We start from the raw sequence: 18273 nt of genomic DNA, 5'->3' as shown, positions 1-18273 counted from the left end.
GCAAACATGAACAACCTGTCAACCGCATCAACGGCTTTTTTTAATAATTGGTTGAAATCAATATATTTAACAGAAAGGGTAGCCTTATTGGAATAAGCTTTTAAATGTAAGTAAACGAATAAAATAGAAAACCTTTAATCCAAATAAGTTTTGCTAAAGTTTTTTTATTATTTGTTTAATTTTAACAAAAACGTTAAATGCTTAACTCGTTTTCACGGATGATACCAACTTTTGGTGAAATAAATAAATTTTCGATTTAATTAACAAAAGCTTCGATAAAAGTTTGACAGCAGTCAAAAAACCTACTCACTCCGTTTGACAGTTCACTGAAAACCCTTCCGCATTTTGTAAACCCCTTGATTATACATTATTAACTTTTCGAATCGCAGCCCTTACAACCGACTTTATAATTACTAATCACTGTAACATTATTATATACCATTAAAGTTCCTCCGTGTGACAAACTTGTTCCCGCAGGACTTAATTATTAGGTTTCGTGATGTGTAATTTGCACGGCAGCTTGCCTCCTAATTACCAATGTAATAACTAATAACACGTAGATAACACTGTACAACTTTGTAAATATTAGTTTAATAGCGTGAACAAGGTTGCAAGCAATTTATACCTAATTGACAAAATTACCCTTACTTGCTCGGTGTTTAAAAAGAGTGAGAAATTCAATTAACATAACTATGTTTTTCACATTAACAGTCCCAAAAAATACTGCTAAACATTTAAGACTTTATAATTTAATAAATGCTGTTTTTTCAATTCTTACGATCAATTGAAATTTGTGGAAACTGGACTTTTGTAATATAGATTTTATTAATCGATTATTTTCAAATCTACATTCCATATTCACGAGTAGATAAAATTATTTCTGGGCTATATAATTTTTTTCCAGTTTCCCAAAATCTTAAAGCTCTATTTTTCCCCTTAATTGAGTTGGTATCCTTTATTTTTCAACCTAATTCACTCCCCATCAAAACAATTTTGATTCATTATAAATTATAGTGTCGTCATACGCGTGCCTTTGTTTTTGTCACGTACAGTGCTGAGCAATAAATTTACAAAATATGTACCTATACAAAATTAAGTAATTTATCAGTTTGTAAATATATATTTTTTTTGTAAATTGATTAATAATATATTTAAAAACATAAATAAAGTTGTATTGTATAAGTGATAATATAACAAAACTTATCACCGGAATAAATCAATCCTTATCAAAATAATAATATTTACCTACATCTAAATTAAGCAGACTTAAACAAAAATTAAATAATAATCCTACCTGTATGACTCTCATGGGCAGTCCTGTTTCTTTCGCCAGCTGCTCCCGGATGTGTCTGGTAGGTTTCGGCGTCTGCGAGAAGGCTGTCTTCAGGATCTCAAGCTGCTTTGCCTTGATCGTGGTCCGGGGCCCCCGTCTTTTGGAGCCTCCGTTGCCGTCGTCGGGTGACTTGTTTTCAGCCTGGGAGTCTCTCGTCTCTGGGTCTCCGTCCAACGAACCCTAAATATTGATAACCATTAGTTTTTAAACAGCGGAATACGGCATAACACCCCAAAAACAAATAACAAATATGCTTTTGGCCGTGAAAATCTTAAATCAAACATTTTTCAATAAGGATTAGTTTCATAAATGTAACAAATTGAAATTTGTTTACATACATTCAGGACCCTTTTTTTAAATGTATAGCACGTGCTATACATTTAAAAAAACAAAAACAAAAATGGACCCAGAAGAAACCCTTGCGGAACTCCAAATATAGGTTTATAGGGGTTCAAAACAATTTATGAAATTAAATGCTTGACAAATTTCCATTGCATAAAAAATATCATTGTCAAAAGAATAGATTACTGCGGAGTGTGTTCTCACTCCTTTTTGTGCACTCACATAATGCTTAGTTAATTTATATAGCAACATTATTGTGAAATACTGCGTGGAGACTTCGATCCCAATCAAAATTTGCTATCAGAGCAGATTGCAGTTAGTGGCGGATTGCGGTGTCTTCCCTTTCACGTCTTACCAAGATTAAACCAATGCAGTCAAACATGAGCAGAGAAATTATTATTATACTAGTTTTTTTAGTGAGCATTTTATTCTACATACGGCTTTTACAACGCGATGCACAATTGAATCATATTGTAAAACTGCATCCTGATTTCTGGTCGACTTGGGAGAAATGTGACAGTAAAACATCATTATTGTTTGGCATGTTGGCATGGCAGGCGTTGTGACTGTGATTATTTTACGGGTGGAGTCATACCTGATCTTCTGAATCGTCCTGCCCCGTCTTGCTGTCGCTGTTGAGTGAGAGGTCTGCGGGGTGGTGGGGCAGAGCTCCAGGGCTGTGTCCCGCGCCGGGCCCCTTGGGGGCGCCACTGTCATCGTCGTCTTCATCTTCATCATCAGAGCCAAGGACCGAGTCTGCTGGAAATGGAAGGGGATTTTCTAATTATTGTCTGCGGTCAAATATTTGTGTAGTTGTCTACCAAAGTTTATCATTATTTTTTTGGCTCTTCACGGAGAAAAATGAGTATTGCTGATTTATTAAAATCCTGTTGAAAACTTGATAGCAGGCCATTTCCTAACAAACTATCAGTATATTCAGAATACCTAATGTCGGCGTAAAGTCTATAAAAATCCCATAAATATTAGTATTCAATCAGTAGGTAGCTACCCTAATGGCATTCGATAATGCTTCGGGTCGAATCCCAGTAACCTTAAGTAGAAACAGATTCCATTTAATTGTTACCGACGATTATTTACATCCTAGCAACACGCGGATGGCAGAACCAATCGGTGTTACGCACGAATCGCGGCCTATCTGCGCACGCACTGAAGACTTCACCTGTCGGAACTCCTTTGTCTAAGTCTGAATTCAAACATAGAACGACACTGAACATTGTCTTTATAATAAAATAAAGATGGCGGAAGAGAGCTATGACTGTATTTAAACATCGAACAACACTGAACACAATATTTATAATAAAATAAAGACGGGGAAAGAGATATATTTTTGAGGTTTTGCAGTAGGTACAGTACAGCATTACCTACAGTGTCCATCATCAGGGCAGATGTGATGATGATGGATACTGTAATGATGTCCAAAATATTGGATAAAGTATGAGGTAGCGTAACACGGCATAATACCCCAAAAATTAATCACTATAATAATTTTGACCGTGAAAATCTCAAATCATATATGGCGAAAGAGAGCATTCGAACATAAAACAATACTGAATATTTATTATCTTTATAATAAAATAAAGATGGCGAAAGAGAGCTACGGTTGTATTCAAACATAGGACAATACTGAATATTATATTTATAATAAAATAAAGATGGCGAAAGAGAGCTACGGTTGTATTCAAACATAGGACAATACTGAATATTATATTTATAATAAAATAAAGATGGCGAAAGAGAGCTACGGTTGTACCTATTCAAACATAGGACAATACTGAATATTATATTTATAATAAAATAAAGATGGCGAAAGAAAACTACCGCTGAATTCAAACATAGAACATGAACACTATCATATTTATAATAATATTATAAAGAGTGTTATAAAACGGGCTGTCACTTCTCCTTTGGCAGTTGAATCGCTTTTTAAATAATATAAAGGTCTAGGCTCTTTCTGATTAGAGAAATTTCAATATTATGATCTTAATAATTATAAATCGTGAAGGCTCATTATTTTTAATGGCATGTAAGCAAGATGTCGTCATTAGGCTGTCAAACGCAGAATTAGTATTTTTTTCAAGTGATTCCAGCTAGAATCGTGATGAAAATTTATAATGTTTGAAATTGATATTAAAAAACAAAAATTCATGGTAGAAAAGTACAAATTGTTCTCAGTTGCTGTAATTTTTTTGTTTAAATTTTTTATTGATCATTTTGTAGCATAATAACACATACAAACAATTACCTGCCGAATTATTTTATTTCATGGCTTTTGCTTTAACACGTGTAAAATTTAAAATACCTTATGTTAAATTGCCATTCCAAATAAAAAAAAATTAACTGCAACGTTTCCATTTGTAATAACAAAAATAATTAGGTATTGCGAATTGAGAAAAAGCAATCTTTTCTATTTGATATATACCTACGATTAATTTATGCGTTTCGCGATTCGTTCTTGCCTATGTAGGGTTTCCCAACAAATATCGATAAAATGTTTACATCGAACTATAATAATTTTTAATGTCTTAATATCGATTGGAGATAAATTTCAATAGCAAGAGCGAGTAGAATGAAGAAAGGTAGGTACTCACAAGTGCTAGCTACGGCTTGACATATTTAACTTTAAAGGCGGCCGCAAGAGGAAAGAAAGAAGGTAAAAAAATTAAAATCCAAGGATTTTTTTGCTAGTACTAAATCTATTCTATCAACCAGAGACCGAATTAAGTAAATGAAATAGATCATATTGAATTTTTTTTATCTTTGTCCTCTAACTCAAAAAAGGTAATCAATATCTTACGATAATAAGATCATAAAAATCTCATGAATTTAAATGTTTTTACCTAACTGGCAAAGGAAAGATTTAAATAGACTCAATTCCGTAGACATGAGATCCCTCTGGCGAATGTGTGGTAAAACCATGCATGATCGTGTGAGAACTGTGTACATTCTCAAATAATGCAAGGCGTAATGAGTGAGATTGAAAAATGGACGCTTAGACGGTTTAGGCATGTGGAGCGAATGAACGAAGAATAGAGTGTAAGGAGAATATATGACGAGATGAATGGTACAAGCAGTCGGGTACGCAGCTAATTTATTATTTGTTACTTATTGCAGCTAAGTAAACCAAATACTTGAGTCGGGCCATGTCAAGAGTCAGAATAACAGAGAGTAGGTAGGTACTATATATGTATGATACGATGAATGAAGTGCAAAAACAGACTTGTTTGGCTGTCCTTCCTCTCTGCCTGCCCCTGCGGAGAAACGAATTGGTGGATGGTTATTAGTTACTTAACTGAAATTGAGAAAACTACGACATTGTTTTCTACAATGCTTTATTTTTTAAATTTGCTTTTAATATCCAATAACCCCCGATTAATCAAACAAAAAGTATAACGGGACAATCACAATAATTAATCGATCGTGTAAATATAAAATAAGAGTATTATTATTACAGTTCGTGATCCAAAAATTTGACCTTGCTTAAATTTTAAATATTGTGTTTCATCATTATGAATTTCAAATGTGATATACGAGATCAGACAAGTTTAAGAAAGACAGAGCGCGTGCTAAATGGGCCAGAACCTAAAGATAATAAGTTTCATTCAAATCTATATTGAAGGTATTTCTAGTTTATGTTGTGGTCTATTCAGTGTGTATTACCTACACGTAGATTCAGTTTTCTGATTTTCTTTTTTATGATTATTCCCGAGCGAGAAAGAACACATTATTATTTTTTTATTATTTATCGACCAACACAACACGTAGACGTGAATAATAAACATTTTAGTTTTAATAAACAATGGATTTTATGTGTGTTTTTAGTGTCGCTATCGGAATACCTACTTGCCTGCAGATGTCGTTAAATTGAGGCTACTATTGTACATAACTATTAACCTTGGATTGCCAATCATGCTTAAGTGCCAATCGTCATTGAAAAAATGACAGGAGGACATCTTTGGGGATGCTGTGTTTAAGGTCTATTTAATAAAAGAAGGGAGAGGTAGTTTTAAGAAGGAAAATATTTAAGGGATGGGTAGGAAGCGGGAGTCTAGGGTATACAGGAGTGACCAAATCCATTCCTCAAAAATTTGCAACTATAACTAAAAATCCATGTTGACAAATAGATAAAGTTGAGATTTCTCATAACCTGCCTCACTAGGCTAGCGGTTAGCCTGTGTTGAGGCAGTCATTTTACAAGTTAATCTAAATACATATGATTATACCTACACTTATATTATAATATAATCGCTCAATATTTTTATTAGATCAATAATTTAGAATTTGGGTGACGGCACCGGTAAAGGCCCTATAATTACTTAATCCAAATTTATTATTTTTTGCTTTTATAATGAGTCGAGTGAGACCAGCTGGAGAGGTCAAAAGGCTTAATTATTTTCGTAATACCTTTTTTTACAAAATTAAGTTTTAAATATGTTTATTTACTTAAAATAGTACGTACCTATCTAAAATATAATATATATGCGCTGAAGCATAATTTTTTTTTTGGTACAATATTTTTTACATTTCAGAGTTATCCAGTAATATTGTCATCACTGGGTGGCTTACCCGTGCTGAGGCCTTAATTTTAAAATATAAAAATATAATCTACATAATACATTTAAAGAGAAAACAATACCTACATAAATAAAATTTTGTGTTTTTGTGAGTGATTTGTGTTTTATATTGGTTTTGTGTGTTATGTGTAGTTTTTTTGTTATTTTTTGTTATGAAATATTGGTAAAATTGTCTTTTTTGTTCTTTAATCCATTTTGTAATTTTGTGTCAGAATTTATTTTTGCTGTCCTCAATTTAATTTCAAGTTTTAGACTGTTGAATGCTTTTATAGCATGGTATCGGTAGTGTCTTTATCCATAGCTTGTATTTACTGTCGGAGTTTTTATGTTTTCTTTGTACGCTTGTCTAATTGGTCTGTGGTATTTATAACATATAATATAACATAATCTATTTCAAATTTTAAAAAAATGCAATTAAAGTTACAATTTGCGTGGAGAAAAATGTACATTGCTAATTTATTAAGAATCTCTTTAAGAATTATTGGTAATTCCTGTTAAAAACGGAATTGCAGGCCTTACTGATGAATTAACAGGTTTCCTGATAAAATTTTAGTAAATCACAAATATATCATCACGATGTCGGAATATTCGGAACACGTGTTTATGAAATTCCGAATATTTTTGCATGTTGTCATTAGATATATTATCAAGGCAAATCGCCCAGCAACTTAATAAATGCAATAGCAAAAATAATTTTTCTACGTGTCATCAAACTTAACAAATTAAAAAAAAAAAATATTCTCGCTGAGTGATTATTAATGTTTTTGATGATTTTGAAATTATCACATATTTTTTTTAAAATTTACATTTAAGTATACATTTTTAAACTGGTTAATAATTTTTATTTTTCGTGTTTCTACCAGTCTGCACACTGCACAAGAAACCTCTCTACAACATTAATTTTTATTATTTAACCTGAAACCAATCGAATGATAAAATGCCATTACATTTTTCCTTCCACTTCCATCGTTTTTCTTAACCCCCGCTCGGCCGCCCACATAATAGTCTAATCCCTCCGGCAAACACTCAAGGCCGAGTGTGTTTGACAAACACTTCAACACCAGAAGCGGGCACTGCGGGGGCAGGCAGAGAGGGAAAGCATCCACCACTTACTCCATAACAAAATCACCCCCTTGCATTTCAAATTCGTCCCTTCCTATGCAAGGAATTATAGGCGTACCGCTGATAACTCCGTTTTATCCTCCCCTTCTTTCTCGTGAATGATGCATATAACTGAAAGAGAGGTTGAAATAGAAGTATCAGCGGTAGGATTATGTTTTTTAGTACTATGTTGAATTGTGCGTTCCGTCCTCCGTTTGTATTGCATTTCGAAGTTATTCATACGAAAATATTGTGATGTTTGTTTTTGATGGGGACACAATACTTATTTGTCTTTTAACGAACAATCACTTATCTTATACCTTCTGTATACAATAAGATACCAATGGATGTATATAGCGAATCAGCCCGCACAACTGAACTTAAAAAAGCTTTTTTTTTATTTATTCAATTTTTTTTAAATTATTTATACCCGTTAAACTGCCAAAGTTTGTTAGCAGTATAAAAAAAGGTAAAGACATGGAGATTATTTATATTGATATTATCTATAAATTACATTAGTATCCATTGATTGTATGCATGTAATTGTATAAATAGGCCCATGACTGCAGTGGCGGCTCGTGACTTTTGGGTGTAGAGTAAGGATGCCATTTACCGGGTACTTTTTTTGATCAGCCATAAAACGAAGAAATGATTGAAATTTCTGAAAATGAGTTTGTATGTGTATAACTGTATTAATCTTTTATCATGAATGTACAATAAAAATAATTTAGCGGCCATATTTAAAAACACAAAAAGAAAAATATGTGAAAGGAGAAATTTTGTCTTTGAAAAAAAGAGGTCCTTATATCGGGTACCATACCTGCCTTTTATCGGGTACCCGGTGATAGGATGCCTACCATTTATCGGGTACCCGGTAATACGCATAAAAAGTATTTCTACAGGTGCTTAGAATTTTTTTTTTTTTTTTAATAAAACATAGTTAATTAAGTTATAAAAAGGCTGTTTATTTTCGTACTGTTAAGTTCAACCGTTAAGGCAAATATCACATATGAAATCGAAATTCCCGTTACCGGAACATTATACGTGAGCCCATTTTTTACATGCAATGCATTTTATCCATTTTTCTCCTCTGAAATTAGATGAATATGCTTTGATACAGTAAACGCATGCTGCATCTTCTTCATCGGTATCTGGATCATCGTCGGTATCCATGAAAATAACAGAGTCATCGTTACTCTCACCACTGCTGGAATCTGATGTGTCCACTTTTTTTTGCTTCCGTTTCATCTTCGTTGTATTTTCAGTTTTCGTCTGTTTTTTCATAATGCGTTGTTTACCTATAACCAAATTTAATTTACTGACGCCTTTCTTATCTTGTTTAGCTAAAGACTCACTTAAATTGTTTTTGTATGGGGATCCTGAAATTAAACAAGCAGATCCGGTTCTTTTACTTGTGTTAGGTTTAACAGTGGGTAGTTTTTTAATGTCAATTCATCTAATAGGATCATTGCTTGAAGATGCAGCAGGGGTATCTACAGTGCCAACAGTTGCCAACGCCTGAGTGAGATGTGTGCCAGAATCAAGTAACTCAGCTTCTAACGTAATATTTTGTGATTCTTCCGGTTCTGGAACATCGTGAGCAGCAAAATCGTGGTCTCTGAATATGAAACGATTGCAAGGAAATATGCCACTTTTGCGGAAACCATTGATGGCCACTTCAACAGTTGCACTACGTTGGTATGCTTGCCCCATAAGACTTGCGACTTGTAATGGAGTCACCATTCTTCCGACATTATTCCTCAACCACGTAGTTACAGCTTTTGAATAATATGTTTTAAATGGCCCCATAAAAGCTAGGTCTAACGGTTGCATCTTATGAGTTGAATGTGGCGGTAAACAAATTATTATAACGCCATTGTCGCGGGCCATGTTGCTTACGTCAATATTTCGTGTATGCGAGTAATGACCATCAAGAAAAAGAATAATTTGATCCCCTTTAGAAGGCCTGGTGTATTTAACAAAGTGGCGAAACCAATCAGTAAAAATATTTTGCTGAACCCAGCCTGAAGGATGGCACGCCGATATAGCTCCTAGAGGAGCTCCATTCATGAGTTCTGCTTTTATGTTTTTACGGGGAAATATGAGCATCGGAGGTACGTAGTTGCCAGATGCACTCATACATGTTATAACAGTTATGAGGGCTCCTCTTTCTGCAGATGTTATAGCTCCGACTTGCTTCTTTCCTTTCAGCGATAATATTTTTGGCAATTTACTTTGCACAACGCTGATACCGGTTTCATCTACGTTGTAAATTCTAGTTGGGGAATTATCAACACTGTCTAGTTGTGCCTCCAAAATATCAAAAATTTTTGAAACATTGTCTGGGTTGAAACCTTTAATACGTGCCAAAGACGTGCCTTGGGGCTTCCTCTTGGCAAGATGGGGGTGTCTCTTTAAAAATGATTTAAGCCATTTTGCACCAGCAGACATTTTTTTGACGTTAAACGGATGTGGTATTTTGTTTAAATCGGCAAGTTGAAAAGCTAAACTTTTGACATCAGCGAGAGTGAGTCCGTAGAACCGTTCATCCATTTGAATACAGTACTGCACAAGCTGTTTTTCAAATCCTGCTGAAAGTGTAGGCTTTCTTCCAGACTTCTGGGAAATCAGTTTGTCGATGCAACTTATTTGCTTCTTATTTCTCACGTAATCTTCCAAAGTAGTCTGTGGGACATGGAACTCCCGGGCTGCTTTCATATATCCCATCGTTTTGTTTTGAACAGCTTCTATAGCTCTTTTCATATCTGAAGGATCCCATTTTTTTCGTGTTGAAGTTGCCATCTAAAACAAATATTAGCTGAATAAATTAAGCCTTTTATCGGGTACCCGAAGTTGGCCATTACCGGGTACCCGGTATTGCGGATATCACAAATCTGAACAATGAAATGATGACAGAAATGTAACAGAGCGATGAAATGTCCAAAGAATGCATGTCGTGTGAACTTAACTACATAGGTTAAAAGAAAAATAATAATAACTCTAAAAAACATTTACCCTTGTTATCAAAATATGCCGTGTTAAAACTACCTTGATAAACTATTAATCAGATTTTTTGCAAAAATGCCTGCCACTTAATGACCGTGCGAGTGACGGTTGTCGATCTTTGCCTTATGATGGCGGATGGTGAGATCTCTGTTTTACCGGTCTATTGGTTTCCGCAGTTGGCACCAGTTTCGACATAAAGGGGTACCCGGAATTGAGCAACTACCCGGTAAATGGCGTCTTTACTCTACTAGAGTGCTAATATTACAAAAAAGTATTATTGATGTTATGTTATGCGCTTATCAGATTGACTTTAATCAAATACAGTTTTAAATATTAATTTCTTTACACTCATTACATAATATCCGGGATTTATAATATGTTGTATTGTATTTATAATAACCTACTCATTGTACTTTTTATGTTGATACTACTATTTCTATTGTTCACTTTTATGTATTTTATATTTATATATATTTTTTATCTATGTATATTCTGTATTCAGATGTAAAACAATTGTTATTCTTTTGTAAAAGCCGCTATAATCGGCGTTAATAAATAAATAATTAAAAATAAATGCCGCTGACGGGAATTGAACCCGCACCTTCTGACGTCCGGTCAGGTGCTCTGGACCACTGAGCTACTTCGGCTAACACGCCAAATAATTCAATATGTACCTACTAATACTTCAATAAAAAAATACTGCTTATTATATTTTTCCACCTGTAAACAACCGACTTTATTTTTGTAGGAAAGGCTTTGTTAGTGCTAAATTTCCCACTAGATGGCGTCGAGACATATTATATCTACATTTTTTGGTGAAATATTTTAAATTGTTATTTTTTTAATGATGAACTAATGTTTATAAGAAAAGGTTTTTGATGCATAGCACAAAAGATAACAAATTATTATAAGCAACGACTCATGTCAGGCGACTAATTATTGCTCATAATAATTGGTTATCGTTTGTGCTATGCATAAAAAACCTTGTCTTATAAACATTAGTTTATCATTAAAAAAATAATTATTGATGTTGTGGCTGAAAACATTTTTTTTTCGAATATTTGATTTGAATATAATATTCGAACGGCCAAACTGAAAATTCCTGAAAATCTTCATACAAAAATAGAATTTTTCGAAAAAAAAAATAAAAATCGTTTTCAGCTACAACAATATCAGTAATGTCGAATTTTTGAAACTTAGCACTCTATCACACTGAAAATCACGAGCCACCACTGCTTATGAATGTGTTTAAATAAGTTGTGTGCCTGTGAGTGTGTGTATGCCTATGAGTATATTTACTGTGTTATATTTTCTGTCTATGTATTTTATGGCTTTGTGTTGTAGTCACTTGAAATGTTATTTTTCTATATCTATTTTGCATATCGTGGCTTCTGGTTATATGTGCGCTTTAGTGTTATAATTAATATTGTAAAATTGACTTGCTGACCAACTGCTTTGGCAATTTAACGGGTAAATATTATATAATGAAGGATACAAATATTCTAATAAATAATCATTTAAGTACGTGGTACATGCACACTGAGTGGGGAGATAGCAGTCTTTCAACGTTTCAGGAACTCAATACCGCTTTCACCAATTAAAACTGAGCGATTGCTAAATTAAGTAAAAAAAATGGCATTAGCGAAAGACAGAAGATGTAAGTTATCAGTTGTCAGTTGTTTTACGAAAATGAGTTATGGATTTATGAAGCATTTCTGTTCGATAATTTGAGAGTTAACAGAGATTTAAAAACAGTAAAGTGGCTCTAAGAAAAAAAATTATGAGTTGGGTAATTCCAATGAATAAATGATATAATCTAGAAATGCCTTCGAAATCAATGTGGCCTCTGACTTAATACCTTTTGGTTATAGTCCATTTAGCACGCGCTATGTCTCTCTTACACTTGCTTGACACCGTATTTCGCCATCTCATTCGAATATCACAATGATAATGAAACACAGATTTGTATTGGAAATTCAATTCCCGATTCGCCAGAATTTGGATCTCATAGACATAAACCGATTAGAAGTGTCTTGTAGACGTGACAGTGTGACTTGAGTAAGCTTGATTTTACCTTACTTGGGGTGAAATTGATAAAAAACCTTACAACTTTAAAAAAACCGATACATTATTAGTATGCCTGGGGACCTGGGAGTCACAAGGTCTTATGTAAATTTATATCCATATATCTCTTCCTTTATTATCCAATCAACCATACCGTAAAATGAGGCGACTTTGATCAATTTTCAACTATGGAACAATTTTTTTTAACCGTTTTTTTTTTTTAATTATGCAATATTTATTTGACACGTTTAAACTATTTAAATATTATATGTTTGAAATAACGATTAACAAAGTCACATTTAGGAGTGGGACGACTTTGGTATAGGTACCATTTTTTAATAGCTTATAACAGGCTTCGTGAGTTCAATTCCTCGGCTGGCTAGGTGCTCTATCACGATACAAGCAACATTTTCCGCTTACGTGGTGGTAGTAGGCGATTTTCAAATATTGTCAAGTTATATTCGTAACCCGATAATGTTTGTCTTTCTTTAAAACATAATAATAATACGCCAATCTCCAAAATACATATTTTACGATATTAATGACACGATTCTATTTTAACCGATATTATTAATTTACAAAATGTATTTACATTTTCTCTCACTATTCAATTCAATTCAATCAATATATTTCAAAATAACTCGAAACCAATTAATTTGAGACCTATTTTCGAAGAATCATTGTATCCACGTTGTCCGAAAAAAACATAAAAAATAAGTTAGTAAATAATTTCTGAATGGTAGCGAGATTGTGCAGATATCCCACGACGATCAAAGTCGCCCCTCCGATTTAAAAGTCGCCCCATGTTACGGTACCTAATTGTTTCAGTTGTTGATGTCTTCTCCTTGTAAGTTCACCGATCAGGATAGGAACAGTGATAAAATGAAGAAATGTATTTATTTTATATTCTAATAAGCATAAAGTCTTTACGATGGCAATTTCGACCAAAGGATCGTGCCCGGCTATTTTACTGGCGATTTCAAAGTGCTTTCGCAGTTTAATGGTGATGTCGGCAAGGAAGAACGAATAGGAATCTGTGAATTTCAGAATTTTCAAAAACTATTAAAATGGATACGTTCGTGGATTTGTTACTTTCCTGAACTGCTGATACATTTGGCCCAACCGAGGAATGAGATGTGTTGTGGGCATGTCTGTGGGCTCAAAGTAGGGTCAATTTTATCTTACTTCTGGTGAAATCCTTCGAGCATATTTAAATACCGAAAACCATAAATATAGTTAATTCCATTGGCCTATTTGAGGTCTTATGTAAATTGGTCAAATCTGCATAGATAACACTTTTTGAATGGTAGAATGGTAGGTACCTACATTTTTAATTGCACAAAAACCATCTGGAGACCCAATTGGGACATTTTGTGAAGGTAGTGGGGGTGGGAAAGAGATGGGAAGAGGAAAGTGGGGAAGTATCTACCTGGCTGTTCAGATATGGTCACCAAACACGGCCAAAGCCTTTTCAAGCAACGTTTCGATCAACCTACCATCAGGACCGCCCTGGTGAAATACTACAATACAAAATCGAAACTCAAGTTGTTGAAATGTCTTTAGCTATGTTTGGTGACCAGATCTGAATATTTAGATACTCTGAAACTTTCCTCTTTCCCCTCCCTACTCACAAAGTACTCACAGTACCTACTCACTTAAAAATAAATCTTTTAAATGGCAGACTGAGAAAAATTAGTATTGGAACTAATTAAAAATCTCTTCAAATTATTCGTAATCCGGTTAAAAATGGAATAAACTTTTAGTAAATTCATAAAATATCGGAACAATTGTTCATGCACCTGCATTTGCCTTGTTAATGTATAACGACGAAATGCGAAAATATAATGATTTTTATGAACACGTTTTCCGACATTTTTCTTTTATTAAAGGTATATCAGAAAAGCTATCAATTCATTCATTAAGGGCCTGCAATCCCGTTTTTAACCGGTTAAATTAACAATACCTACTCTTCTTCTTTGTGCAGTAGGTGATTTTTATGAACACGTTTTCCGACATTTTTCTTTTATTAAAGGTATATCAGAAAAGCTATCAATTCATTCATTAAGGGCCTGCAATCCCGTTTTTAACCGGTTAAATTAACAATACCTACTCTTCTTCTTTGTGCAGTAGGTAAATGGGACCTTTTACGCTTCATTCTAAAATAATAACAAATAGCTTTCTTCGAGTGGGTAGGTACACCTATATCGTTACGTTAGCAATAAAGATATTATAATATTATTCAAATCAATAAAAAACATAACCAAGCACGACCATAATTCACCACTAAGTTTAAAAATATCAGTTCCTTCGCAGATCGGACTGGTATTTGATTAATGAATAGTAAGTCAAGTGGGAGAAGTTATTGATTGATTTTAAAAAGTAAACATGATTAATATCCCCTGTTAAACGGCGTAAGCATGCTCGGTGATGTCAAAACCTTCGTGACGTCAGTGTCAAACTGACAGATGATTGACAGATAACTGACAGTTGGAGGTAATTGAAAAATCCATTAAACTTGTGGGAAATTTCAAGATTTATAGTAATTTACATACTTTCGGAAAACGAACCCGTGACTCCGGATTTTAAATTGTTAACCTCCACCTTTGCACCATCAAGACCATGGGTAGTAAATTCGTTGGTATTATATATCTAGTATATTTTGGGAGGCCTATGAACCATTTATTGGATAACCAACAGCTCTGCCAAGTGGTTGGTTACATTTGGTGACTTAGCGGGTGTGCTTGGCTTCATGGGGTGAGGATTGTCTTGGTCTTGGTTGCAGATGCGTCTGCCCACCTACTGCGTGGCGGGCTGGATTTGGAAAGACTGGTTGATGGAGATTTTTGACCTCTCCAACAGTGGGAGAGATAAAATCAAACATTCGTCACTCCTGGACACACTTACCCTCAGATTCCTTCCCACCCCTTATACGTTTTTTCCTTCCCAGACCGCGTAAAATTTGCAAAGATTTTTCTGTTTGGATTTTCTATCACCCTGGTGAAAGACCAGATCTGAAAAGCCAGGTAAATTTTTCAACCTTTTCTTCCCTTCTTCCCATTCAGTTTAGCCTCACAACACAACACATCCCCAATTATTTGGAATGCTTTGGAAAACGTTTGATAAACCACTACTTTTAAAGAAACACAAATAAATGTAATTTTGTTAATACCTATAACATGTTAAATAACAGAAACACGTGTGTTTTTTTACCACTTTTGAAGTTACTTTACTTTTTCTATCGTGGGAATGTCGTATTAGGTACCTTTTCAACTCGGCACCTGAATAGAGATTATTTTTAAATAACACATTTTAAAGAACTTAAAAAGTTCAAGAGTATGCATAGAATAAAGAAAAACAAAGAAATGACAGGTGGGCGTGTTTCGCGATCCAAATGTTTGGCCAATCGGGCCTTAAACTTCCAATACAAAACTGCGTTTACAAATTTTAATTGGGATGGAAGTCAACAATGTCAGGCGAGTGTAAGTGAGACAGAACGTGTGCTAAATGGAGCATTTGTTTCCATTCAAATTTTTATGGAAGTCACGCTGAAAATTAGTTTATTTAGAATCACTTCAAATTATTGGTAATCCGGTTATAAACTGGATAAATATGGGACGTGTTCCGATGTCGGAACTCGTGCGTTTGGCTTGATATATCATGATTATCATGACTAAATGTGAAAATATTCAGATTTTCATAAACACGTGTTCCGACATCGTGATAATATATTCGTAATTTACTAAAAGTTTACCAGGAAAGCTGTCAAATATTTTTTTAAGGCCTGCAATCCCGTTTTCAGCCGAATTACCAATAAGTTAGCAATACTCCATAGAGCTACAATTAGAGGCGGTACTGCATACTAATATCTCGCCGAAACTTGTTCCGAGAGTTGGAGGTCAGTTGAAGATAAAAAAAAACCGAACCTATTTTTTCGCTTCATGTCTCATCTAAATAACATCAATGTAATAGGTACTCATTTTTCTCGGTGCACTTCTAGTTTTCTGCTTTATTCTGTGGAAGCACGTTACAATATGTCCGTAGAAATTCAAAATATATAGTCACCGCAATATCCCCAGTATGTTTTTTTTTTCATTCGTAAAGTATTAAGCCCCAAACTGGATGCGAACTAACCTCTGATGTGAATCGAATCGATGTTCCAGTCAAGCAGCCTGCTACCAACTAACAACTGCCAACTGCTTCTGATGTTTTACCTACCTACCCCGATTATTTTACACACTTATTACAAACGGTGTAGATAAGTACCTATTTATATTATGGACTGAACATTTTTTAACCCGAAATTGTAATATTTTGTCAATAAGTGTTCAATTGTCTGTACTTGTCTGTCTATTTCTAAATAGATTAATTTATATTATAGATATGTTTATCCTGATGAAGAAACCATTGGTTTTGAAACATGTTGATCCTTTTTACCAAATAGTGGTGTTTACAAAGTTAGGTTGTTAGGTAGGTACTATAATAGGCAGTGAATCAAATAAATCGGATTACAGTTCCGGTTAGTGAAATTTATCGGTCTTATTGTTCGTGAAATTTAAAAAATATAATTCAAGCAAAGAGGTCCAGAAATAACCATATTCTTTATAATAAATGTATTAATATCGGCATGTTGTGCATTCTTACTGGAAAGTGTTGTGTATTTCCGCATCTCAATAAAATGCAAATAAATGGAATATTTCTGAACGTATCCAAAAACTAAAAACTATGTTTGAAAGGTGATGAAATAAGCTTTCAAATTTTATTATTATAAATCAACAAATATTTTTTTATGTATTCAAATTTTGAAATCAAAAATAAAAATGTTTTAAAAATGGCTCGCTTTACATTTTTTCGTCTAAACACTGACCTGATAACGAAAAATAATCACATATTGTAAAAGATAATTTTATAGATTATAAACATCACCGTCACCTCGTTTTTTTGTCGTTTCAACAACAAAAAAATTCACAAAGTTTCATTAATTTTTAAAAAAATTGCTGTCATAACTTTTGGTTTCATTGAGGTGTACATTTTAATTATTCCGTGGTTATTTAAATATAAAGCTTAGTACCTTCTTTTTCTAATACCATTTAGTTCAGATTTCTATCTCTGACGGTAAGAGTGACACATTGATTTCAATATATGAGTTCTTCGGAAAAGCGAACAAATTGTCTCTGCAGGTAGTCGGGTAGGTACTAGATGTTTGTTCCTAATACCTACCGGGGCAGGAGCCTCTCGTTACGCTGCTGCTGACATAATTATTGTAATTATAATCATCTAAACATTGATAATGGTGGGCATCAACATTCCGCCCATCAAGATTGTACTTTTGATTCCGTACCTAACTTTCCACACAGATAAAACAGAATCCGTACGGTGGACTTCATTAATCTCATCTGTCAATCTATCTTGATATATATTTCGTAACGTGCAAGATTGACAAAAGGCGCTCATTTCGAAACGGTTTTTTTTTCAAATGAAGAACGTTGTAAAGGAACCATAGAAACAGAACAGAACGTAGGTGTCGAAATATCGCCGCGTTCCGATTGGCCGCAAACTGACGAATCATCATCGTGATGTCTGCCGCTTGGACCGCCACCGGGTACCCAGTACCCATCTAGGTAGGTACCTAATAAAGGTAGAAAAATACCGACCTATGTATTCATATGGACATATTGATAGGACTAGGTACCTACCTACTTGCTTTTACTCTTTTTTTAACTGATGGTATTGAAAAAATAAGCAATCTACGAAAATAATTCAGTGCCTAAGATTCGATAAGATCCGCGGGTAGGTACCTACTTACCCACCCATGTAGAATTTTCTCTAATGCACTTT

The 18273-nt window shown here is 34.1% G+C and overlaps 1 protein-coding gene across 3 annotated transcripts in view; it reads right to left on the bottom strand.

The window, feature by feature from the left end:
- Lim1 (LIM homeobox 1) overlaps nucleotides 1-18273 on the bottom strand; it is a 137687-nt gene that overhangs the window by 49774 nt on the left and 69640 nt on the right. For 2 of the 3 annotated variants that reach the window (XM_089644946.1, XM_089644947.1), the window contains 2 exons: nucleotides 2271-2434; nucleotides 1295-1513 (listed from right to left, as the gene is read on the bottom strand). In XM_089644946.1, the coding sequence (XP_089501072.1) occupies nucleotides 1295-1513; nucleotides 2271-2434 (383 nt within the window). The remainder of the gene's footprint in view (nucleotides 1-1294; nucleotides 1514-2270; nucleotides 2435-18273) is intronic. The other variant, XM_089644949.1, reaches the window with a different exon arrangement.

Source organism: Hesperophylax consimilis, chromosome 22, assembly GCF_061612785.1.
Source record: "Hesperophylax consimilis isolate HC1 chromosome 22, BYU_Hcon_1.0, whole genome shotgun sequence".
NCBI lineage: Eukaryota > Metazoa > Arthropoda > Insecta > Trichoptera > Limnephilidae > Hesperophylax > Hesperophylax consimilis.
This window is presented reverse-complemented; position numbering and strand designations above follow the sequence as displayed.